The sequence below is a fragment of the Paramisgurnus dabryanus genome, chromosome 22 (assembly GCF_030506205.2).
Source record: "Paramisgurnus dabryanus chromosome 22, PD_genome_1.1, whole genome shotgun sequence".
Taxonomy (NCBI): Eukaryota; Metazoa; Chordata; class Actinopteri; order Cypriniformes; family Cobitidae; genus Paramisgurnus; species Paramisgurnus dabryanus.
In genome coordinates, this window is record NC_133358.1 from 823,628 (window position 1) to 851,238 (window position 27,611).

General features: G+C 41.3%; 1 protein-coding gene across 1 annotated transcript in view; it reads left to right on the forward strand.

The window, feature by feature from the left end:
• Window positions 1–27,278, forward strand: part of tmx3b (thioredoxin related transmembrane protein 3b) — a 49,063-nt gene extending 21,785 nt beyond the window's left edge. Inside the window, exons 8-16 of the mRNA XM_065287957.2 lie at window positions 421–498; window positions 2,776–2,842; window positions 11,426–11,524; window positions 16,771–16,828; window positions 16,948–17,001; window positions 17,523–17,579; window positions 19,306–19,435; window positions 25,449–25,517; window positions 26,329–27,278. Coding sequence (XP_065144029.1) covers window positions 421–498; window positions 2,776–2,842; window positions 11,426–11,524; window positions 16,771–16,828; window positions 16,948–17,001; window positions 17,523–17,579; window positions 19,306–19,435; window positions 25,449–25,517; window positions 26,329–26,607 — 891 coding nt within the window. The 3' untranslated portion in view covers window positions 26,608–27,278. The remainder of the gene's footprint in view (window positions 1–420; window positions 499–2,775; window positions 2,843–11,425; window positions 11,525–16,770; window positions 16,829–16,947; window positions 17,002–17,522; window positions 17,580–19,305; window positions 19,436–25,448; window positions 25,518–26,328) is intronic.
• The last annotated feature ends 333 nt before the right edge of the window (window positions 27,279–27,611 follow it).

Consider the following 27,611-nt stretch of genomic DNA (forward strand, 5'->3'; position numbering starts at 1 on the left):
ATACTTATTTCTCTTATTTTTACACTTTTTATTGTCTGTGACCAGACCCTATACCTGGTAACAAATGGCCTTCAAACAATACTATTAGGACCTCATACACTGTAACAATTCCTTGTTGTACTTATATTTTTATGTTTTATCAACTTGAAATTACAATTAAATTAAACTTTCTTGTCTTGTGAGGGGTTGCTATAAATACAAAAAATTTGAATAAATATTATAGCAATTTCTCACTAGTCAAGAAAGTTAAAATCATAATCTTTCATGAGTTAATAATGTTTGTAGTATGTTCTGACAATAAAATCATTGTCCATAAAAATATTTTGAAAAGTATTTTAATATTGAACAAATAATTCAATAATTACTTCAATTGGAACACTTGCATACTTAAATTTAAAATTGCTATATGTTTTCTTTCAGGAGAAATACATTGAGGTGGCGTCTGAGCTTATCGTGTACACGTATTTCTTTTCTGCATCTGAAGATGTCCTACCTGAGGTAATTATTTTACACATTTCCATCATATCACATTACATATAAGATTTTTTGGATAATCAATAACTGATATTTGTAATAGTTCTTTATAATCCCTTTATTCATCCTGAGGTGTAAAAACTGCCCACTTTTCTAATGAACAATTGTCTGTCCACTTTTACTTTATCAGCAGGAATATACAAGAGTGGCTATGTGATGGGATCTATCTTTTTACACTTAAGGAAAATAAATGGTGTTATACACAATTTTTTTGAAAGGTTCAAACATACACTGATGCTTAAAAAGACAACGCTATATACAGAATGTCACAAAAATGAGTACACCCCTCACATTTCAGCAATTATTTTAGTATATCTTTTCAAGGGACAATTCTATAGAAATTAAATGTAGATATATTTTAGTGTAGTGAATGTGTTGCTTGTATAGCAGTATAGAATTACTGTCCTCTCGAAATAACCTAACATACAGCCATTAATCTCAAAATAGTGAGTACACACTAAGTGATAATAGATGTATATCATTTAACCATGCAAAGCCACATTTACTATTTATTATGTTCATGTTAAAATGTTGTGTTTCTTTTATAAGAACACTTGAAATTAGGGGCTTTGAATACAGTTCTCTGGGTTAGGGAATCGTTGCTCTCCACAAAGATGGCCAAGGCTATAAAAGATCAGTAACATCATGAAACTGAGTAACAGTACAGTTTTCCAAGACTGTTTCCACTCCAAACATGGCACGCAAGGGTCGATTAAAGAAGTTCAGTCTTGTGCTGTGTGTCAGGTGCAGAAGCAGGCTTCAAAAACAGACACATGAGTGCTGCCAACATTGGTTTACAGGTTGTAAAAGGGGAAGGTCAGATTGTCATTGCTCAGACCGTACACAGCACAATGCAACAATTCGGTTTGAGTGGCCGTTGTCCCAGATGGAATCCTCTTCTGAAGCTGGCTCACAAGAAAGAAAACAAAGAGTTTGCTGAATACAACCTGTCCAAGAGCATGAATTACTGGAACCATGTCCTGATGTCTGATGAGACAAAACATAATGCAAATGATAAGATAAGAGATAAGATGGTGTCCAGCACGTTTGGTGACGGCCATTTAAACTGAATTGTTGCAGTATGCAGCGTATGGTCTGAACATGGTTAAACAATTTGCATCTAATTTCACTTAGGGTGTATTCACTTTTGTTGCCACCTATTTTGACAATAATTGCTGTATGTTAAATCATTTTCAGAGGACAGGAAAACTATATGGCTATACTAGCAGCACATTGCCTACTCTAATATATATCCACATTTCATTTCTATAGTATTGTCTCTTGAGAAGATAAAATATTTCCTGAAATGTGAAGGGTGTACTCACTTTGGTAACATACTGTATATTCGTCGCTGCTGTATGGAAAGCATATGTTGTACTTACAGACAAATGTGTGGTACTTTTATTTGAGTATCTACATGATATTTAAAGGGTATCATTACTGTATGTACCAGTAATAGTCATAATAAAAATATGAGACCACTTTGCTTTCTTTTGGAGAAATAACATTGGTAGGAAGTGTAGGATTGGCATTTGTTTTGTTGGAAATCTGACAGAAAGAGAGGCAAAAAACAAGCAGTACTACTGAATCACACTCAAGTTTATTTGACACTTTGTCTACACATACACACGCAAGCACGCACGCACAGTTTCAATAGAACATCTATGAAGGCAGTGCCATCTAGAGGATGTTGAATAGAAGAGCAAAAGTAGTCCAAAATGTGTGTGACACTTCATTCACAAAATAACACTTTGAGGATCCAGTTAAGTTACATAGTTTAGTCACAGTTTTGTTTTAGTTTTGCTTTGCTGTTCAATCAATAATAAATCTGTATTAATTAATTATTCTTTAAACATTAAACATGTTGACTAGCAACCTCAACACAGAGTTGAACTACTGACATGTTCTGCGTATTGGCTTCTCCTAATGCAGACTATATGGGAGTTAAACAGTTATGGGAGTTTAAAAATAAATGATCTACTAGTGGTGTTCTAATGATGGAAAAAAATATTCGTCTGACATTAACTAGTCAAAAAACCTTACTCAATTTTAGAAAAAAAATTATGTAATACACATGCAAGAATCTGACAGCACATAAAACCACAATATCTAACACAATAATTTTTTCAGCCTTGGACATGGTTTCTGCCTGACAGCTTTGATATTTGTGTGGATACCTTTTGTGTTTTTGTGTGTTTATCAATTAATTTAATAACTAGTTCTTTTTCTTTTTTACTGCAGTCTGTAAATTTGCCTGAATTGCCTTCAGTGCTTGTCTTCAAAGATGGATCCTATTTCACATATGATGGTGAGGAGAATTAGGTGTTGACTTATTTTAGTTCCCTGGAATTCTGCAGACACAAAAAGCAATTATTTTAATTCAATTCCAAACCACGTTTTATAGTACACAGTTTTATCATTTATTCAGTTAAAGATAACAATTATATTCCAGTCAATGGCGAATACATATTCAAATTTGTAAAATGTTACTGTAATTTCATTGTTATCATTATCAGAAATTGTATTTATCTTTATGCATTTGTTTACATGTAAATGGCATTTTAATACCATAAAAATATATATTTTTAGGAATATATATAGATCAGGAAAGCATATTGAGATTAAAAAACAGTCAGTAGCACAGTTACAAAGGTTTAACAGATAGTTCAAAGAATGCTGTGAAAATAATGTATTATTTATTAATTTAATTTAAATGCTTTTTTCTCCAACTCTGTACACACCTCTGGAACAGACAGTTATAAAAATTCCTTGTATTAACTTAGATCTGTAGATAAAAAGTAAGCCAAAAATATATTTATAAATAATTTAATTGAAATGATATCAGAATATGCCAGTGTTTTAGTGTACAAATGGACAAAGCAGACCATCCAACACAGTCATACAACACACAATGATGCGGAGGGTTTTGAATTTTTTTATAAACCTCAGAGCACCATGATAAACCATAGGGATGGGAAGATTCCCCCATTCGCTTGGTGTGTCGGCAGAAAAAGTTAACGATGCGATGCATTGATTTAAAAACTGTGAATCGAATACAAATTAGCATCGTTTCTAACATATTTTTGCATTGGAAAAAACATCTTTTTTATTTATGTAGAATTATTAGTAGATGTGCTATACTTTCATTATTTAGAAAGTGACCAATCTTTTGAGATTGCTTTCTCCTCTCTAAACTGTTGCTACTTCCTGCTGATGTATCACAACACTAAGAAAATCAAGGCTTGTTTTAAAAGTCACATAGAGGATAACATGTCAGAGGTAGAGCTATCCTCCCCCAAGTAATTGCAAACCATGAGCGTCGTAAGCAAAAACATTTGGGTGGGTCCAAAGCATTTACTGGAGTAGATGCCATTTTCTTGTATTCTGGTGCCTTTTAATTAATCAATTTATTTTATAGCCTAAAACCTTGTTGTGTCGCGAGAGTACAGTTGGCGAAATGAAACGCGAAATGGAGTTTAAATTATATAGACTCTAAATAAGTCAAATGGAATGGATTTGAGGAAGCAGCAGTGGGGACAGTCAAGGCTGTAGCTAAAATTAAATGTATTTGTATGTTTAATTTATTAGGGTATTCCTCTAGTGGAATGGATTTGACTGACAAGTGAACCACCATGGGGTGTTGATGGGGCAGTGGATAAGACACACGCCTTTGGTGTGAGAGATCCGGGTTGGAATCCACTGTGAATCCACTGTTTGTGGGGGGTTTGTGCCCTCAGTGCGAGAGCATGAATCTCTTGGATCTGCGAGATGGGTTTCATTCCTCCAGGAGCGTCTCCCACGTTTTTCTGGTGCCGAGCACCACAACGGCATGGCAGGTTCAACCTCCGGCTCTCAGTATCCCCATTTAAAGCCAGCAGAGGTGCCAATGGAGACGGCGGGCTCATGTTCTGTGATGTCACCCAATTGTTTTGGCTCTCCCTTGGATACCACGTCTCCCACTGCATCAGAGGGCGGGCTGTCCGCCTCCGACGTCGACATAGAACTTTTCCCTCCCTCTGGACAGGTTTCGGTGCCAGAGTTTGACCAGGCGATGGCAGCCATGCTCTCTCAGGCGCAGAGGCGGTAGGGCTGAAGTGAGGCTCAGTTTTTCAACCGCCTGCGACCATTTTGGGTACTTAGTTTCAGAGTCTCGACGACCCTGCTACCCATCAGCAGACTCAGGTCAGTGTTGACACCGACAATCACCTCTGTTTCGCTTGGCTGCCTCACCGCTGGTAGTGCCATTAATTCCCCTCGTTCGGTCCCAGGGTGCCTGGCAACAGCTCCCCAGCCCGTTTCGTTGGTTTTTACATACAATCCGCCTCGAATATGCGATGCAATTCAACCGGTACGCCCCCAAATTCTCAGTCATTTGCTTCACCACGGTGAACCATGCCGACGCACATGTACTGCGAGCGGAGATTGCTGTCCTACTGGTGAAGAACATGATAGAGCCGGTACCTCCAACGAGATGAGGTCAGGTTTTACAGCCCTTACTTCATAGTACCCAAGAAAAGTGGTGGGTTACGTCTGATCTTGGATTTGCGTGTACTGAATCGCGCACTTCTAAAAATGCCATTCAGGATGAGAACGCAGAATAGTATTTTCCAATGCATTTGTCTCCAAGATTGGTTTGCAGCCATAGACCTTATACGCGTAATTTCATGTATCCATTCTCCCTGGTCACATGCCATTTCTCCGCTTTGTGTTCGAGGGGAGGGCATATCAGTACAAAGTTTTACTTAAATCCTTTGTGTCCTCGCTCTATTCCTCATTGGGACCTGTCCATGGTGCTGAAAGCCCTGCAGGCCGCACCTTTCGAGCCTTTGCAGTTTGTGAGTCTGAAGTTTCTCTCTTTGAAAACCATGATCCTGCTCGCACTGGCCTCCGTTAGTGCGGTTCCCACCACTACTTTCAGAGATCAGGTAGTGAGCTTGCAAGCACTGCCTTTGGATAAGGCAGACCCAACCATGGCTTTGTTATGTCCTGTACGCACATTGCCCCTCTACATTGACAGATTGCAAAATTTTAGAACCTCAGACCAGCTTTTTGTCTGTTAAGGTGGTCAGCAGAGAGGGATGGCTGGAAACAAGCAGAACGGAGGGGTTACTTGACTGTAACCTTGTTCCCTGAAAAAGCGGAACGAGATGCTGCGCTGCTAAGCGCTATGGGGAAACGTCTTTATCGTTGACCAGCTGAATATAGTGTGCAAACACGTCAATGAAATTGACCCGGAGGTATATAGCCTTGGTTGATGACGACATCACAGCGCACCCGATGCGAGGCTATGAAATAGATGAGCAACAGCTGTGTCATCAGATCTTTTGTTTGAAGACCAGTCCTGGGACATCTACTGTACGGCAAGACAGCGCAGCATCTCGTTCCGCTTTTTCAGGGAACAAGGTTACAGTCAAGTAACCCCTCCGTTCCCTATCAAAAGCTTTACTCGATGCTGCGCTGCTAAGCGCTATGGGGAACGACAATACCCACGCTGCCGTGCTTGGAGATGTCTGGACCCCTTACGGATGTGTAAGTGTGTGCACAAGGACCGCAAAGAAATCTCAGACATAAACAACCAAGCTAAAAATAGTGGATGTGTGCGGAAAGGATGCTCCTGCCGCCTAACAAACATCTATAAGAAGGCACCCCGTCCTAATAAATAGCAGTGGGGAATACCCCTTTATGAAAAAATGGTTTAGACAGCAGCTTGAGATGTTGACTCGAGGACATGAGACCCTGGAGTGACATGAGCATCCAAGCTATAAAATCTTATGAATGTATGCGGAGAGGACCAGCCCGCCGCATCACAAACGCTCTGTAAGGAGGCACCCCTTACTAAAAGTAGCAGTGGGGGATACCCCTTTTATGGACAAATGGCACAGACATCAGCTTGAGATGTTGACTCGAGGACAGGAGATCCTGGAGTGACATGAGCATCCAAGCTATAAAATTTTATGAATGTATGCGGAGAGGACCAGCCTGCCGCATCACAAACGCTCTGCAAGGAGGCCCCTTTTACTAAAGCAGTAGAAGAGGCTACTCCCCTGGTGGAGTGAGCTCTCAGACCTGCTGGCGAGACTTGACAGCGCGCCTCAAAGGCAAGAGCAATGGCATCCCTAACCCAATGTGATATGGACTGCCTGGTGGCCGCAGCACCTCTGTTGCGGCCCCCAAAACAGACAAACAACTGCTCTGACTTACGCCACTGGCTAGTGCGGTGGACATAAGTCTGAAGAGCACGGACTGGACACAATCTGTGGTATAACTCCTGCTCCGGCGTGGTGAACGGCGGAGGGCAGAAAGTCTCAAGAATGACCGGATGTGCAGTCGAAAAGGGAACCTTACGCAGGTAATCAAGATAAGGATGTAAAATCAACTTCACCATTCCTGGGGCAAAATCTAGACAGGATGGCGAGATCGCCAGAGCCTGCGTATCCCCAATTCTTTTTAAAGAAGTTATCGCCATTAGAACAACCATCTTTAGCGTCAGAAGTTTATCAGACGCTGACTCTAGAGGTTCAAAAGGAAGTCTGAACCAGACCCTCAAGGACTATAGCTAGGTCCCACGAAGGAATCTTAGTTCTTGCTGTAGGCCTCAATCGTTGGATGCCTCCCGAGCGGCGCCCCGTCCACCAAAGCGTGGCAAGCCGAAAAAGCGGCCACATAAAACCTGAGAGTGGATGGGCATAAGTTGCTGACAGCTTTTCCTGCAGAAAACTCAGAACTGTAGCAAACTGGCAGTTAACAGGATCTGCATTATGTGTCATGCACCATGCTTCAAAGACACCCTATTTAAAGGCATAATTCTTTCTAGTGGAAGGAGCCCTAGCACTCAAAATAGTGTCAGTAACATCAGGCGACAAACCTGTGTCCCTTAGTTGGTACCCTTAGGAGCCAAACATGGAGATTCCACAGGTCGGGCCTGAGATGCATTATCATGAGACAGAACGCCCCTCCTCTCCGGACTTGCCCATGGCGAGCCGTTGAGGAGAGATATTATCTCTAAAAAACCATACTCTGTTCAGCCAACGCGGTGCTATCAGAAAGAGGCAAGAGCCTTGCTGGCGAACTCTGGCTAGAACCTGCGGGAGCAGCGCCACTGGAGGAAACGCATAAAGGCGTTTGTCCGGCCATGTGTGCGCCATTGCGTCCAGACCCAGGGGGGCTGGGGAACTCAGAGAGAAGTAAAGGAGACATTGCGCTATCTGAAAAGAGGCCAAGAGGTCCACTTTCTCTCTGTAAAATCAGGTCCATATCTGAGACACTATGTCTGGGTGGGGTTTCCAATCCCCAGTCAATAATGTCTGCCTGGACAGTAAATCTGCTCCTACATATAGGTTTTCTGGGATGTACACTGTTCTGAGTGACAGGAACTTGTCCTGAGCCCAGAGAAAAATCTGCCTCGCTATCTTGTTCAGATTGCGCGAGCGCCGACCTCCCTGGTGACTTAAGTATGAGACTGTCGCTGTGTTGTCCACCCGCACTAGGACATGACAGCTTCTCATTTGGCGGAGAAAATATTTCAGGGCCAGAAATACAGCCGTCAGCTCTAGGCAATTGATGTGCCAACCGAGCTGATGACCCTCCCATTCCCCTTGAGCTGGACGACCATCTAAGGTCGCACCCCAGCCCGTCAGGGAGGCATCTGTCATTAGCAGTTTGCGATGACAAGTCGCTCATAGCGTGGGACCCAAGGCAACAAACCGGGGTCTTATCCACATAGTTAGTGTATGAAGCCCGTGGCGCATCACTTTAATCAGCCTTTGAGGGTTGGCCCTTGGATGAAACCCTCCGGCTCTGAAACGGCGTCATATGCAACAGCCCCAAAGGAATCACCGTGGATGCTGATGCCATAAACCCTAATATCCTCTGATATTATTTCACAGTGAGATCCTGGCCTAGCCTGACTCTGCTCAGGGTATGCTGAATGGCCTCGATTCGTGCGGGAGACAAATGTGCCCGCATCGTAATCGAATCCCAGACTATCCCTAAATAAGTCATTCTCTGGGCATGAGAAAGAACGCTTTTCTTGGCGTTGAGTCTCAACCCTAGAAAAAGTAGATGTGCTAACACAATGTTTTTGTGTTGGAGCGCCACCTATCGCAATTTTGCTAGTATTAGCCAATCATCCATGTAATTTAAAATGCGGATGCCCCGGAGTCTCAATGGAGCCAGTGCTGCATCCATACATTTTGTGTGTGTGCGGGGTGATAAAGCTAGGCAGACTGTAAGAACCAGGAAGTATCTGCTGTAAAAGCCTGACCTTCTCTCTGGAAGGGGAACATGTTCTATGGCCCCTTTCATCAGTAGAGTTTGTATTTCTTGCAACAGTACGTGCGTTCGTTCCAGTCTCACGGAAGTGAATATCACGCCATTGAAGTGCGGAGGACGACGAATAAATTGGATTATGTATCCTAAGTGTACTGTGCTTTTTACCCAAGCAGAAACGGCTGGCAGGAGTTTCCACGCTGCCAGACTCTCTGATAATGGTATTAATTTTATTATTTCCTCTTAGGGGAATGCTAAAAACCCTGCACGGGGGACCTTTAACATTGAAGACAGAGGGCCTTTAACATTATGCTGGAAACCCCCCCCCCCCCTGCAAGCCCAGAGGCGGCGGAGGTGGAGAGGCTTCGTAAAGGCAATGGGACGGAGCGATCTGATGTAACATGATATGCCCCGCGCGCCGGCGAGCCCTACTGTAAAGAGTGGAATATTCCCTCATGCTTTTAACTTCAGTGAATTTCGTGACAACGGAGTCAACCGTGTCACCAAATAAACCCAATGGGGAAACAGGGGCATTTAAAAGAAAAGTTTTATTCTTCTCATTTATGCCTGACAGATTTAGCCATAAATGCCTCTCTGTGTTTACCAGAGCAGACATAGTACGGCCGATAGCGCGAGCCGTTTATTTAATGACACGAAGAGACAGATCTGTAGTCATACACAACTCGTCAAATGTCTCTTTGTCCATCGTCTCGCCTGCACTCAAATCCTTTAACAGATCAGCCTGGTATGCCTGTAATATTGCCATAGTATGCAGCACAGCACCAGCCTGACCTGCGGCTTGATAAGCTTTGCCCACGAGAGCTGAAGTTATTTTACACGGTTTCGTGGGCAGGGTAGGCTTCTTTAATGAGGAGGCCGAACCAGGCGAGAGATAACTCGCGTGCGTCTCTTCCACCTGTGGCATTTCGGTATATCCGCGCGTCTTCGTACCCACGATAGTCGTAAATTGACGCCGTGGGCATGAAGCACGCAATGAGTATGGTCTTTCCCATGATTTATTTAATTCACCATGGAGATCCTCAAAGAAAGAGAGAGGCTCATATTTCGTCCTCTCCCTTTGTCACTATAGAAACCTATCCGCTAGTTTGCTTTGTTTGGGGTTCTCTGGCTCGCGAGGCCAATCAATTTGCAACCTGGCGCGTGTTACCACTTCGAGAAGCTCCTCGACCGACTTTCATCGCGCGAGAAACGCTCAGAGGCTGGTTTATGAAACTCCGCAGAACCGAGAGAGATATCATCAACGTCATTATTATAATTACCCTCACATAACCCGAAGAAACACCGGAGTGCGCTTCGGAATCACGCGAAGAAATATAACTTAATTTAAGGTTGCGGTCAGAAATAATCACGGCGAGCACAAATCATTTATATTGTGAATGATTCACAATGCTCGCACTCATCAGACTGTACAAAGCCATGACCGCATGCTCCTCCCCCAAACACACAAAACAGTTAAGTGTGTGTGTCATCCTTCGCCATAAAGCGAAAACAAACACGACTTTGACTGCTCGTGACTCTTCTTACTCATATTTTCCTTTTAACTTAAACTCCTTTAAAATCGGAAAGAGAGAAAGTCTGCACTCTATCTTGTTGGAATCTAACTCCTAACAAAGATCTCAAGTGAAGTTCAAAAGGTAAGAGAGAGATTTGCATTTCAGTGTAGCACACACTCATTCAGTAGTTGGTCTGAAAATAAAAAGACCTGATGACACAGCTGTTGCTCATCTATTTTATAGCCTCGCATCGGGTGCGCTGTGATGTCGTCATCAACCGAGGCTATATACCTCCGGGTCAATTTCATTGACGTGTTTGCACACTATATTCAGCTGGTCAACGATAAAGACGTTTCCCCATAGCGCTTAGCAGCGCAGCATCTTGTAAAGCTTTTGATAGGGAACTTGTCTCACTGTATTGTTGACACTATCGCCCTTGCTTATGAACTTTAGGGCACCCCCTGCCCATTTAATTGAAGAGCACACTCTACTAGAAGTGTTGCTTACATTTCTCCCTTCTTTCAGGCGATCACAATTTTAGTTTTTTCCTTTCTCCTCCAAGCTTTAGAATGGTAGAAACAGGGTCCATGACTTTCAAGCCCAAATTGCATCCATTCATCACAGAAGTAACCACATGGCTCCAGGGGGTTAATAAAGGCCATCTAAGGGTAATCGATGTGGTTTTGTAAGCAAAATATCTATATTTAAAACGTTAAAAACTACAATATATGGTAAATGGACTGCATTATATAGCGCTTTTTAACAGACCTATGACCATCCAAAGCGCTTTACAATTAGCCTCACATTCACCCATTGACATTCTTGATTTAGACTTTTTATTTGTGACTGCCGTTGTTTTGGTCTCAATTCTGTGGCTCCACATTCGTCACTATGCCACTACGTCACTTCGCATTGTACGTACATGAAAACACATACTATATAAAAACTATACACCAAATAAAGTTGATATAAATGAATTTTAATTGTCTAATTTAGAAATGTATTTTTTTTCTCTCTTTGTTGAGTTATTGTTACGTGGAAAATGCTTGAGTCTTGATTACTTGTATTTTAGCATTAGCTAAAATAGCTTTGTGTATATTTCATTTCAGAGTATGAAGATGGGAGCTTGTTGTCGTGGGTCAACCGTGAGCGTTTTCAAAGTTACCTGAAGATTGATGGCTTTACACTCTATGAGCTGGGAGAAACAGGTACAGCATTATTTCACAGTACACTGTTAGAAAACTGTACCTTTACCTGTCACTGGGGCTGTACCCTCATAGGTTCATTTAAATATATACCTTAAAAATATTAAAGGACAAATATTATACCTTAAGGACCTATTGTGTACCTTAAGGAAAAATCTTGTACAGTTAAATTTTAGGGGTACAAAACAGTTAACTGTACCTTTAAAGGTACACAATACAGTCTCAGAAATAAAGGTACAGAAGCTGTTATTCGGACAGTACCCTTTGAAAAGGACCATATATGTACAGATATGTATACATTTGATACAAATATGTATCTTTGAAGTACTAATATATTTTTTTAGGAACAAAGTTGTAGTTTTTACAGCTTTTTTCCTTTATTTCTGAGAGTGTAAAGCATAAACTACAAGAAAACAAATTTCCCTTTTTTACATTTTTAGGCATTTATCAGGATTTGATTTGCAGTGCATTTTTCTTAACTTAATCAATGCATTTGTTTTTTGGAGATCAAATCTCTGACCTAGGCAATGTGAGTACAGATACAGACTTAAACATTTATTTTACTATAAGCCTTCACATAAATAATCCTGCAGGATTTACATAAGGATCCTTCAGGCATGCCTTTTAGAATTTCAGCTAGTCATTCAAGCATCAGTTTTAAGTTTGACAATTGTTTTGGTACAGCCACAAAAAGGGGATGTTTTAAAACATGAGTGAACCACAAAGAGAGAAAAAGGCTTTTAGGATGCCACTGTTTGGAAGAAAAAGAAAGTAAAGCTATTTTATTCAAAGCAATGGATCCCATTGAAATTTTAAAGTTTGCGGTTTTGAATTTGTAGTTTTGAAGTCTTTGTCTGAGCCTGTGCTTCCCTACACATTAAAGGAGTCATATTGCCAGATTGCATGTTTTCCTTTGTTTTTAGAGTGTTTAATGATGTCTGTGCACATAAAAGATCTGTAAAGTTGCAAAAATTAAGGTTTCAAATCCAAAGAGATATTGTTTTTAAACATCTTCGCTCACCTAAAACGGCTCGTTTAACATACCCATGCAGTTAGACGTCATACTGGTTTGAACATTTTCATAACACCGCCCTCATATATACACAAAGATAGAGGGTGTAACTTTCAATCACGCTGTAGTATTGTTGTTTCCGCCATGTCGAGCAGACGCTGTGTTTCGTTGCAAAACTAATTTGGTTGGCATTCCAACAGAGTAAACATTAAGAAACCAGTGGTTAGGTTTTATTTACAACACTGTTTCAGAACAGTACAGCCCAAATGTTCGATTGTGTGCTGCACATTTTAAGGAGGATTAATTTCTAAACATCGCGGAGTACAACCGCTGGATGTACACAAAGGCTTCGTCTAAAAAGTGGAGCAATTGTAACTTTGCAACTACACTGATATCCTGTAAGTAGCCGATGTTTTCATATTTAATACATTTCCTCACTGACGATTCAAAGACGAGTTTGGTGCAGAGACGCGCCTGTGTTTTAATGCATTTTCTAATGATGATCCAAACGCGAGATTTGAGAAGTGCAGATTAGTGCTTGTTTGTTGTTTCTACGTTCACAAATGCAAGCATGGTTTATGTTTTAGTATCCTTACCTTACCATCTGTTACGTTCTGCTCACATCGCGCTGGTAAAGTTGATCGATTAGCTTAGCCATCCGTGTTTTCTGCGTCAGATTCAGGCTCATGTTGATAAGGTAGTAGTAAATATGATAGTATCTTGTGGCTTTTATTATTGTTTTGGGAGCTCATCTTCCAAAACTTGGCAAGGAGCTTCATATATCTGATTACGTTACTGAGGTATTCGGCCAATCACAACGCACTGGATAGCTGGCCAATCAGTTCACACCCGTTGACACCGCGCTTTCTCACAATGATGAGCTTTGTACCAAACGACCTGTTTCAGATGGGCGGGACTTAGAGGTGCTAAAAAATGTATGGTATGTGGAAAATAATGCTTTTTTTAACCATAAACCACACGAACACATTGTATTACACCAAATACACAAAGTAATGTGCTTTTTAGCCACATAATATGACTCCTTTAACTCTTTCCCCGCCATTGACGAGATATCTCGTCAATTAAGAGAAAACGCTTCCCCGCCAATGACGAGATTTTCCGTCTTTCCGCAATACCGCTATTATCCACCAGGTGGCGCCCTTCCGCAACTTTTTAAAACCGGAAGTATTGCCCTATGGCAAGCTGCTGCATGTCCGTGTCTGTTTTAAAGATCGCTCTGAATGGGATCTCTATGAAAAGTCCGTCACAAAAATGGAATTATCTCTGCTTTTTGCTCAAAATATGGTGTTTTTGCAAAAACCTACCCATATTCAAAAGCTGATTGCAAAAGAACCACTAAAGGTAGGATGAAACGTTTTTTTTGTTTGAAAGCAGAGGGTCTGTTCTTTCATTTGGTATATTGTATGTTTATATATTTAAAGAAGAACATTTTCTGGAAGGCATTAAACTTTGGTGAAAATCATGAAAAACGCTGGCGCTGGCTGGCAACTTTTTTTTTAAACGCTGGCGGTGAAAGAGTTAACTAAATATTGCATGGCTGGAAAGGCCAATCTGATTGCAAGAAAACCCTTATCAAAGTGTGTTTATATATATATATATATATATATATATATATATATATATATATATATATATATATATATGTTACAACTTTTGTTGTTCCTTTTTGTTATTGGTCATAAATTTAAAAAAAGATGCATTTTCAAAAAAGATGCACACTTGAATCCAGTATTTTGCCTTTGAATTTCTGAATTTTTTTCTTTTTTAATATTTTTAAAACAATTGCAGTAAAACATTGCAAGAACCACATTTTAATAGTTCAACTATGAACAATGCACAAAAAACTGCAAGTGTAAATAATCAACACATATAGAGCTCTTAAAGTGATAGTTCACCCAAAAATTTAAATTCTGTCATTATTTGCTCACCCTCATGTTGTTACAAACCTTTATAAATTTATTTGTTCTGATGAACACAAAGGAAGACATTTTGAGAAATGTTTGTAACCAAACCGTTTGTGGACCCCATTTACTTCCATGGTAGTCTTTTTTCCTACTATGGAAGTGAATGGGGTCCATGAACGGTTTGGTTACAAACATTTCTTAACTCTTTCACCGCCAGCGTTTTTAAAAAAAGTTGCCAGCCAGCGCCAGCGTTTTTCATGATTTTCACCAAAGTTTAATGCCTTCCAGAAAATGTTCTTCTTTAAATAAATAAACGTACAATATACCAAATGAAAGAAAGAAGACCCTCTGCTTTCAAACAAAAAAAAACGTTTCATCCTACCTTTAGTGGTTCTTTTGCAATCAGCTTTTGAATATGGGTAGGTTTTTGCAAAAACACCATATTTTGAGCAAAAAGCAGAGATAATTCCATTTTTGTGACGGACTTTTCATAGAGATCCCATTCAGAGCGATCTTTAAAACAGACACGGACATGCAGCAGCTTGCCATAGGGCAATACTTCCGGTTTTAAAAAGTTGCGGAAGGGCGCCACCTGGTGGATAATAGCGGTATTGCGGAAAGACGGAAAATCTCGTCATTGGCGGGGAAGCGTTTTCTCTTAATTGACGAGATATCTCGTCAATGGCGGGGAAAGAGTTAAAGGAGTCATATTATGTGGCTAAAAAGCACATTACTTTGTGTATTTGGTGTAATACAATGTGTTCGTGTGGTTTATGGTTAAAAAAAGCATTATTTTCCACATACCATACATTTTTTAGCACCTCTAAGTCCCGCCCATCTGAAACAGGTCGTTTGGTACAAAGCTCATCATTGTGAGAAAGCGCGGTGTCAACGGGTTTTAAAAAAGTTGCGGAAGGGCGCCACCTGGTGGATAATAGCGGTATTGCGGAAAGACGGAAAATCTCGTCATTGGCGGGGAAGCGTTTTCTCTCAATTGACGAGATATCTCGTCAATGGCGGGGAAAGAGTTAAAATATCTTCCTTTGTGTTCATATATATATATATTCAGGGCTTGACATTAACTTTCTGAGGAATTTGTCGGACAAGTAAATTTATGTTTCACTTGTCCATGCACAAAAGTCACTTTTCCAGGTAAAGATTTATAATATAATTTATTTTTTGTGTTTTGCTAATCAGTGGCGGTGCCAGGGATTTTCATAGGGGTGGCCAGGCAGGGGCCAGCAGTTACTCTGGGGTGGCACATAAAATCTATATCATCCAACCTTAAAATACTTTTAAGTATTATAGGTGCATTAATCACAATGATGTATAACATACAATTGGTACAATACTTTAATTTCAATAAAAAATGAATTGAGATGAACATACAATTTATAGTCATAATTCAACCTCAAGTTTTTTTTTAAACTATTTAATCAAATAAAACTTTTGAAATTTACTTTGAAACCAGAATTTATATCTCCCATTGCTGAAAAAACTATAGAGAGCATAAAATCACGTGAATTTTGTAGGCCACTGAAATGTATTTTACTAAGATTCATTTGGCTGCTTCTTGCTACTCTTTCTGAAGAAGGATGCTATATCTGCTGCCTTTCTCTTCATTTTCCCACATTTCAATGATTGTCTGACATTAAAACACTAAAGCAAAACATTAAAACATTACCATGTTTTAAAAAACGTATAGGGTAAATGTATCTAGATTATCTGTTATATATAAGATCAGGTTTCATGCGCGCGCAGCTTGTTAAGTAACAATAACAGCAAGGTGTAAACGTGTGTGTGTGTGTGTGTGTGTGTGTGTGTGTGTGTGTGTGTGTTTGTGTGAGTGTGTCGGCGCGCTGCGCTCTCTGTTCATTATTCTGCTCGGTGTTTGCGCTGCGTGTTCTGCTCTGTCGTTAACGGCACATAACGTTAAGTAACATTGTTTGAAATTTTACTTGTCCAGTCGGACAACTAATTTTCTTTTACACTTGTCCTTCAAAAAATCCACTTGTCCCGAACAAGTGGACAAGCCTTAATGTCGAGCCCTGTATATTTATTTATGAAAATCACAAAAAGGCTGGCGGCAACTTTTTACAAAAAGGCTGGCAGGGAATGGGTTAAATATAAAAAGGCAGCACTAGGAACACATTTCCAGTTATGCCAGAGCTTAGATAGGATTTTAGCACCTTGTGAATCATGTACATCTGTAAATGGTAATTAATGTGAGTCTTTTTCTGTCCTTTAATAAAAATAATTTTCATAGTCAAGAAAGTGTGGTAACTGTTTTCACATGTTTTTTATGTGTTTAGGTAAATTGGTGGCAATTGCAGTTACTGATGAGAAGGATCAAACAGAACAAAGTGTCAGGTACAAAGATGCAATAAATCTTTCAATTTTTTTATTTGCAGTAACAATAAAATGTATTGTATAATGTCAGTCATAATTTAATTTCATGCTTTTATTTAAAATATTTACATTTTCATCAGGTTAAAAGATCTTATCCAGATAGTTTCTACTGAGCACAAAAAACAGTTCAACAGGTAAGAGCCAAACCACTTTTATTTTACTAGCTTTTCTAACTGCAGCTTTATGTGGGCAAACATCTGAGTTTTTGTAGGACTGCAATTAAACCAATCAAATAAGTGAGATTATAATCAGACCTGACACTATGCATTGGCAGTATTTTCCATTAATGCCCTGAGTGCTTCAGAGATGACTGAAAACAAACCAGTACAAATAAATACAGGGGAAACCTAATTAGAGCCGTCATCGCATTAATATGTCATTACTTTTATTTTAATTTATGAATTAAAATGTTAATTATTTAACAGCTTTTCTTAAAGGTGCAAACTGTCCCTTTGTGTCAAAAAGGTTTCACATGTAAATGGATTGAATTTCGGTATTCTGGTTGACAACTTACTGTATACAGTATATCTGCTTATGAATCATGACAACTTTCAAACTGTATTTTTTCTTCTGAACATTCTGCTCTGCATCATGTCATGTGGTAATAATAAGCATTAAATGGGTCTCATATTTTCTCTTTTTTTCTGTTTATCAGGGATTTTCAGTTTGGCCACATGGATGGTAACGACTACATCAACAGCCTGATAATGGGGTCAGTATCTCTAGACCTTCACAAACATACAAGCTGAAGTTTTTTTACTTTTGATATAGCATCTGTCGTTGTGTTGGTTGAGAGAGGTGTGCAGATCAGGTATTGGGTTGATACTCTTTAAATCTGGATATCACATTAAAAAGTACAGTACATGACTTTTGCATAAACAATAAAAGACCAATAATATAATCTTGATAACCTTTTTGTATTAGTTGATTTTATGCTATATGATTTGTGCTACTCTTGCTTCATTCCATTGAAGCACAAGTCATCAAGTAAGTGTCAGAGGCTGGCTATGAAACCTATAATCATGTGTCCTTTAAAAGTTGTTACCAGTCGTAGGTCGCATTGGTATATTTGTAGAAAAAGCTTAAAATACATTGCATGGGTTAAAATTATTGATTTTTATTTTATGCCAAAATCATTAGTATATAATGTTAAGATAATGTTTTGTGAAGATATTTTCTGATATTAGTGTATTATTACATTTCCTACTGTAAATATAGTTTTTGGGGATTTCCCATTCAAGTTTAGTTCCCAATAGTTCAAGCTTACAATTTTCCAATTCAGTCCACAGCGTCATTCTACTGGCTTACCACTGTAGAGCGCTAAAACAAACTTTTTCATTTGTAATGTGCTGCTAAAGAACTTCATTTGGACTTTGAACTTTAAATGCAATTTTCACAATATTTAGATATTTTGAACAATCAAGACTCCAGATTTTCATATTGTTGTATTTCGGCCATATATATATATAATTATATATCAATGAAAAGCATATCCATTTAGCTTTTGGATGATGTATACATTTAAAAAATTACCTTGACAACTGGTTTTGTGGTCCAGTGTCATATATAGTAACGTGAATTAAAAACGGTCTATTTTCTGTTTATTATAATATTTAATATTTTTCCAAAGCGACGAATATTCGGAAACAATAAAGTAATTTTTGTATGGAAGCAATAATACAAAGTGAGAGTGACAAGATTATCAAGTATGCAATGCATACTCTAAATGTAACCTCTGCATTTAACCCATCCCAGTGAGTAGTGAACACACGCACTGCAAGTCTTGAACACACAAACACCTAGAGCAGTGGGCAGATATCCCAATGCCCAGAGAGAAATTAGAGTACGGTGCCTTGCTCAAAGGCACCACATTCACAACCCGCCAGCCGTGAGAATCGAACCGTCAACTCTCAGGTTACAAGCCCGAACTCTCTAATGACTAGGCTACAACTTGCTAATACAAGAAGTGCTCATACCAAGTTACTAGTTTTCAGAGTTCCAAAACAGAGAGAAAGAGAGAGAGATGACTGGACTGCATTTAAAAGATCTTTCCACCAACAAGGAGTAGTGAATTTGCTTACCGCAAGGTTTTGGATGGGGTGTAGGAAGATGTGAAAGTATGCCGGTGCAATGCAAATGATAGTTCTGGAAGTAAGCAATAGTGACTTAATCTTGATAGTGTAGTTGCATTTTGCGCGGGAGTAGAAGATGGGATTCATATGCGTTTTGCCAAGACGCATTTATGTGGCCAAATGTAAATGGAACAGTCAGAACAAATCAGATACCTGTCCAATCAGAGAAAACACATGAAGTGACCAGGTGTAAAAAGGCCCAAAAATGTGTCTTTTGTTATGGATTTAAACCTAGTTTGTTACACAGCTTTTTTTACTCAGTTTTAGTGATGAATGAGTGTATTTATTATTTTGTTTTGCTTGCAGTGAGGTGTCAGTGCCTAACATCATCATCCTCAACACATCAAATGAGCAGTACTTCTTGCCTGCTGAACCTGTAGAGAACCTCCAACAACTACTTCACTTCTTTAACAGCGTATTGGATGGCAGTGCTCCGGTACAGACCCATACACACAGTTCTGTCAATACTTTAATCGTTCTTCAGTATAACACATCTGAAGAGCCCAGATGCAAAACCCTCTAAGTGCGTCTGACATGTTTTCTTTTAAATGAACACTTTTTACAAGATTCTTCATGGATTTTGCCAACAAACTGGTATTTCTAAAACGTTCATCAAATACTTTTACTAAAAAACTCAGCTTTATCCTGGTCAAGGGCCATTTTGAAATACCGGTTCCCTTTCAATACGGTTCACTTCGCATTGCGTCAGTTAGCTGACGCTATGGGGGAAACTCCTGTTTACTCCGTGACTGAAGCCTATTGGTTAACGTCTGTACAAAGTACAGACCAATGACGTTTGAACCCGCGCGCGGGAGGAACGCGTCCCTATATAAGCGCGGTTCAATCGTCAGGAGCTCATATTATTTCTCCTTCAGCGCGAACCTCTCGCTGCTCCGAAGAAAAAGAAGAAGCCTTACCTCGCCGTTGACAAAAGCCCTGCAGCGGAGTCCAGGCCTAGCGTCTTCCCCTGCCGTTTTCCGGCTGAGAACCGAAGATAGCAGAGTCCAGGTCTAGCGTCTTCCCCTGCCGCTTTCCGGCCGAGAATCGAAGATAGCCTTCGCTTGCCGTGGTACGAGCCCTGTGCAGCGGACACACGCCTGACGAGGTCTCCCCTGCGGCCGCCCGGTAAGATCAATACTTTTAATATAAAGCTATAAGCTAAAAGAGCAGGCGCTGTTGTAATAGCGTCCAGCACAGCGGCTCGGTGAGCCTCTCTGCTATGAATTTCCTCCGAGCGCGTTACTGGTCTGGCACCTCCCACGCCGGGACCGCGCTTATGCTTTGGTTGTCTTATCCATGTTTCGTGCTCCCCCTGCTGTTCCTCTCTCGCCGGGATGAACACACGGCGAGCCATGAGACTAGATGGATGCATAGACAAGCACACACGGACTAACCTCCCCTGTGTTCTGTCACACCGCAACCGTTCATGCTTACAGAGTCCCTTCGCTCCTTTCATATTCAGTGGCGAGATCTCTGGCACATATATTAATCCCCCGAGTGCATCGGGTGATACCGTCACGACGCATGGCTGTTCTGTCTGTGTTGCTGCTCCCCTCTGCCGTTCCTCTCTTGTTGAGATGAACAAGCGGGGAACCGTAGACCTGGATAGATGCATACGACAAGCAAACACGGGCGGTCTGCCCCTGTCTCTGTCATAGCACAGCCACTCGTGCTCCACGCTCGCGGAGTCCCTCGCTCCTTTCCCCACAGTGGTGAGGTCTCTTAACGGCTTAGCTAGCACGCGGTATTACGGCTCGCTGCCTCTAAATGCAGCTGTCCAGTGTTCAACGATTACAGAGCTTCATGCCCCTCCCCTCCTGGAGCGGCGCGATCTCATTCGTCTGCTCGATAGGGCCGATTCGCCGCTATTGGAGCACCAAGAACACTCATTATAAGAGAGCTTCATGCCCCTCCCCTCCTGGAGCGGCACGATCTCATTCGTCTGCTCGATAAGGCGGACACGCCTCTATTGGAGCGCTAAAACACTTATTATAGAGCTTTACTGGCCTGAGCCGATCTCACTTCAGATAGCTCATTTTTCGTCTGCCTGGTCATTTCTCTCTGGTTTAGACGGAATCAGAGGCAGAACGAATTTGTTTATAATATACTGAGGCCCGAATACCTCCCTTTATTCAGTCCCGTCCTATATCAGTGCGCTGAATATTGGTACATTCTTATATATATATACCCGGTTTTTCTGCCCTTTTAATAAACGGCAAAACCGCGGGCCTCGCGGCAGACTTCCTCTCTGCGATGGGTTCAGTCTGACATTAAACTACCTAGACATACTACCCTGCTCCGTGAGCCGTTCGGTCACCGTCACTACTGAGGCTTGTGCACCTGAACGGCTGAGCTCTGGTCTCCGCAGCATAGCTGCATCAACAGAGAACGCAACTGTCTGGGAAAAAGGGGTTATGTCGCGCCTCGGCTGGACTGCCCTGAAATGTTTTCTGTGTGCTGTTTATCCAAACATACTGTGTAATACTGTCGGCTATGCGAACTCACTATAGTGGCGAACGGTATTTAATTCCTCTAAAAGAGTAATTTCCGTGCTTACTATACTGTGTATTGACACCCACGGTTGTACGGTGTCTCTAAACACTTTATCGCCTTACTGACAAGCAATCAGTAATACGCACACACGGCCCGCTGTCCATAATTCTATCGACGCTAGCCGAAAAAACCCCGGTTTGGCCATATACTGTGTATTGACACCCCACGACTGTACGGTGTCTCTAACACCTTTCTGCCAAATTCGCTCGCAGCCCACCTCAGTTTCTCCGCTACGATGCTGATGGCGCAAACGAGCACGGTCTTACGGCTGTTATTCTCTCTTCCTAGAGGAAGGACAGCCTCAGACTTTTGCATGGCTCCAAGCGTTTGAATCGCGCCCTCTCCGGACGGCCACTCAAAGGCTTACAGCCAAGCGGTTTATGACGTTTTTCGGCCATATAGCTGATTTATATTAGCGGATCCGAAGACGCTCACACCTCCGCTCCAATACTCGGAGATATTAAGGGTAATATCAACCTCAAGTGAGCTTGCTACCCGCCACAATAAGTTTCAAAGCTTAAAGCGCGCGCACAGTCAGACGCGCGCGGCATCTCGTTTAAGACGGGCGCACGTACCCCTCTAACGAGCCTCAGAAAGCTGAATATCGTGGCATTCTGTTCATAAGTCCACTTCAGTTTGACTAAGCAAAGGTCCCGCCCCGAGCTGACGGCCGGGAAGCTTGCTTAAGTTACACACTGCTGCATGAAGTGCTGTCATTACGAGCTAGCCCAGCATTTGCTGTGGGTTGAACACGCTTTACGACGGCAATCAGCCTTCGGCGCGTGGAACGCCGTTTGTCTCATATAAATCACCTTGTACTGTGAATACGGTACATTAAGAGGATGATTTAGCACTGCAGCACTCTCGACCGTGTTATTGTGATAATGCGGTCGGGCAATCTACGGTGGTTTCATTATTTACCGAACCAGACTGAGATCTCGCCCCCTGAACAAGCTGACGAGTCATCTCCTTTATAAACTCATTGCATCGCTTTATAAGCTATGTTCAATCAGAGTGATACGCATCTCATGCTTAAACTACCAATATTAACCCATTACGATGGGCGTGCGGAGATGGCATCCGTGGGACACGACCTACATTACGTGCCTTATGACACATTGACACAAGCTGCTAGGACCCCTTTCACGAGGCGTCCTTATGCACAGTCTGATCCATTCTGTCTAGTGACATTTGAAAGTCAATACCCCCCGCGAATCGTGGGTGGAACACTTTTCTCCTCACTACAGAGGCACGGCGGCTCTCTCCCCTACCTATATCTATGTGGCCGTGATAACAGCGAACCACGCTTTTACGACCGGCCATTCATTTAATTCACAAGCCTGTCATCTCTCAGATGCGGACGGCGGCGGTAACAGCGAACCATGCTTTTACGGCTGGCCATTCACTTTATTCATAAGCCTGTCATTTCTCAGATGCGGACGGTGCCCGAGGCACAGCGCTCTGGAACTGTCCAAGGTCCTGGATGACAGATACGTCTGACGTACATCAGACGATCAGCTGTTCATCTGCGTCACAGATCACTCACTAGAGCACCTGTCAATACAGGCTATTTATGGATCGTTGACGTTATCACCTCCCGTGACAATTATGCTCACTTGTCTTAGAGCATGGGCATGGTCTTAGAGGTTTCTCATTTGACAATTGTGACACGGCCGGCTGGTCCCCGCCGTCCACGTTGTCAGTTTACAGCTTCGACATCCCTGCTTCGCGCACTACTGAGGTTTGTTGCATTAAAGGTGCGCCCATTAGCTCACCTGTATGCACGATATGGTTTTTAATTATATGCGTCCACCGTGCGCTTAGAGAAGCTCACATGTACACGCTATAACATTTTGGTATACAATAAGATGCGCTTGGGAAAGCTCACCTGTATACACAGCTGTGTTATGCTTTGTGACACATACATTGTTGTTCATCTGTGTACGTTCACGGTGCGTTGGGTGCCCACCGTTACGTTCATCAATCATATCTGTACACATTCACGGCGCGTTCTGTGCACTGATTTATCTATACGCATTCACGGTGCACTGAAGAGTTCACCCGTGTGCGCACAATTTATTATCAGAACACATGACGGCGCGCTCGAGAATCTTGCCGGCCTGTGCATTATAACACTCTGATATGCATTTACGATGTATTCAAGTGTTCACCTGTGCCCGTGCAATTTATAGTCAATACACATTTATGGCGCGCTTGGAAAGCTCACCGATCTGTGCACTATAATACTACCTACATGCATCCCGATGCGCTCGAGGGTGCACCTAGGTTCACACTATTGTGGTATCTGTATAATCCCACGCTACGAACCGTTCTGCCGCATATTATAGTCAGATCGGCCGTTCGTGAGCTTCGCAGATCACTCACTACGTATGTCTGTTGCTAACAGTGGTTATTTAGATGGATCGTTGAAACCATCGCACTGGCTCACGCCCCTCTATGAGCTATGTCCTATATAGAGCCCACTCTGTGCGAGTTTGGCTTCTTCATGAACTTGGTCTACAGGGGTATCTATATCTATATTTGATATCTGCTACGCGGCCGGCTGGTCTTCGCCGTCTACGTTGTCAGATTGTACAGCTTAGACGTCCCTGCCCTACGAGCGCAGGTTCTCTCGGCTCAATCATGCACGCTCATGCGTTTTATGTGTACACCACGGTGCGCTCAGCGAGCTCACCAACGTGACTCTGAATTTACTTATCTCGCACAGCCGCGGCGCGCTCGGTACCTCGCCGTCTTGTGCTATGTTATGTGCCCCCGGTGCGTTTAAAACCCCACCGTGTGCGCGTCAACAATTTATATGGTGCTTACACATTTGCTTTTAAAGCTGTGAATATGCCGGGTATAGGGCCACACGCAGTGTCTCTCCGGTAAGGCACTTCAGTACGTTGTGTATGCACGGCGTGATGGGATTACGTTCCCCCATAGCGTCAGCTAACTGACGCAATGCGAAGTGAACCGTATTGAAAGGGAACGCTTAGGTTACTCACGTAACCCCGGTTCCCTGAAATAACGGGAACGAAGCATTGCGTCTCTTGCCGTGCTACAAACGTCTACGCAGCGAGTGTTATTCGGCTGCGCGCTTCAGTCGAATAATATGAGCTCCTGACGATTGAACCGCGCTTATATAGGGACGCGTTCCTCCCGCGCGCGGGTTCAAACGTCATTGGTCTGTACTTTGTACAGACGTTAACCAATAGGCTTCAGTCACGGAGTAAACAGGAGTTTCCCCCATAGCGTCAGCTAACTGACGCAATGCTTCGTTCCCGTTATTTCAGGGAACCGGGGTTACGTGAGTAACCTAAGCGTTTGTTACTTCTTGAACATTTGGATAAACTTAATGACTAACAGAGCTCCACTAGCCAGATAAAAACCCAAATTATACACCTTTGTAAAACATTGTGCCTTTATTGTGTACATTTTAAAATATTTCCATACACTGTATTAAAGGGTTTTTATATTCATTTATTTATTCCTTATTTGCTTTACTAACTGTTTATAAGGTCCAAGACTGCTGTATGTCGTTGTTTGTCTGTTCTGTGTTTATAACATTTACCAAGTGATGGTAATAGAAATACAAATACATCTGTTGAACTTTCACTGATAGAAGCACACTTTCATAAGCTTGAATCAATAAAGCAGTCCTTGGCTCTAAGGTTTAATTAAAATATTTCAGTCTAAAATCAGTACTGACACAAGAATGAGTAACAGCATTTACTCATATCATGTTATTTACTAAAAGAAGTTAAAATCAGAATATAATGTTTTTGTAAGTCTGGTCGTAGTACATTTAGTTTGGGATAGCCTGGCCATTGGTGGATTTTGAACCCAGAATGAAATCACTAAACTAAAACCATCATCTTTACGCTTTCAAACAGGCACATGGAGGTGATGGAATATTTCAAAGAATCAAGCGTGTGGTGTATGATGCCAAATCAACAATAATGGTAATTCAAGGGGGAATGTTTGACAAATGTTAACAGTTTATTTTACTCATTGTTACAGTTTTACAAGTTTATATTCAGGTGTTTTGTGTCTCTTAATATGCTTAAGATTTTGTTGAGGTTTAGCACATGCATCAGAATTGTCAACCATTAGGCATGGGCACAAGCTGGGTATGATGGCAGACAACTTTTAAAATTAAAAGTTTTTGCTCTGCCCAAAAGAAAGTTGGACATTTTGTAATTAATTTGGATTTTATGTGGCCTATGCAATTTATATGATTGTCACAAACTCGGCCGACAACATGCCAGGACACTAAAGATGCTGATTTTTCATATAATGACTATGATTAGGCCATACATTTATGACAAAGAATGGAAACAGGAAGCATTTCAATGTTTCTGCATACATTGAGTGAGTCAATTTTAGTTCACAATAAAAATTTAAAAATGTGCATCCTTGAAGGGGTCCTATAATGCCTTTTTTTAAATCTTGATTTTATATTTGGGGTGTTCTAGAATGGTTGATTGTTAAAAAAAGCATTAGTTTTCACATATTTTTAATTAACGTTTCACTGGTTCACAAAAGCCTGCGGTATGGCATAATTATTTTTGAGTGTTTTAGTATGGTGCAGTTTTATTCATTGGTTTAGTTATGGCACTTTAATGCCTGCATTTATCTCCCAAAAATCATAATTATCATTCCTATTTAGTTTTAGTTCTGAATAAGCAGAAGTTCTCAACCCTAATCATTTGTGCTGTCTCTCTCTCTCTCTCTCTCTCTCTCTCTCTCTCTCTCTCTCTCTCTCTACTGTAGTCGGTGTTCCGCAGTTCTCCGGTGTTGGGATGCTTCCTGTTTGGCTTACCATTAGGAGTCATTAGTCTCATGTGCTATGGAATCTGCACAGCGGAATCTGATGACAGTACAGATGACATGGAGTTAATAAAGAGGGATGGATTTACAGATGAAGAGGAAGAGGAGAGTGAGAATGAGGTGCGACATCAATTGACAGCTAAAATAAAACACACAGAAGAGAATGATGAAGATGGAGAAGAAACTGAAGAAAAGAGCTCAAAAGATAAAAAAGTTGATTAACAAACATGAAAAATAATGGAATAAATGCCTTCGAATGGATGGAGCAGTCTGCTGGTTTTTATTGGATCATTTACTTAATCTCTATTGGTTATTTTGACCTGTTCAGTTGTTTTCTACATGTTATCCTGAAATGTGTGTAAATTCACATGTTATCTTGATGTGTGTTTGGGTATTGCTTAAAGTTAAAGAGTACATAATAACAGTCAGTGCTGCAGTGCCACATATGACCGTGCTTACATAGCAGACAGAGATTAAACATCAACACCACCAATACAGCCTCAAACCTGTTTTAAAATTGCCCCAGTACTTTTTGTGCCTAATAATCACCATTATTTAGTAATTTGCTCCTAAGTGAAAGTGATTGATTGACCCTGGAACACCTTTTCTATTAACTAGTCAGACTGTAGGATCAGGTTAAAGGTCAGTGTTGGGTTTAGATTTAGGACTGTTTTCTTTGCTTATGAATTTACGGTTAGGGTTTGGGTCAATGGCGGCTGGTGCTAAAAAAACTTGGGGTGCACAAATCAAACTGTTACTGTAATAATGCAGGACTGTAAATAGCCATTTATCAGGTGACAATGCACTGTATCTTTACTGCTTAGCTAAAATTTGAAAATGTTACAGTTTAGGTCAACTGTTGGCATGCAATAAATGTACTATGAATCTGTGAATTTGAGTTCAATGTGGGTTTATTATCAGTAATGAACTAATCAAGTTGATCACGCAAAGTGAAGTTGCTTTATCACAGGCCAGTATGTTGTTTTTTCCATCAATATAGAGCAGCAGAAGCACAATTTGGCACTGTGTGCAATAGCTTTGGTCTTTTCGGCATGGATTGAGAGAAATGCGCTGCCCTGTGGTTCTTGGATTTTGTGTTCCCTTACAACATACAGTCTAACAGTTAACTCGTTCTGCATGCTTCTCCCTTAAACACAGTAAGCTTCCCAAAAAACTGGTGCCTCAAGGAGGTCGCACACCGGGTGAGAAACCCAGGGGTGGCACGG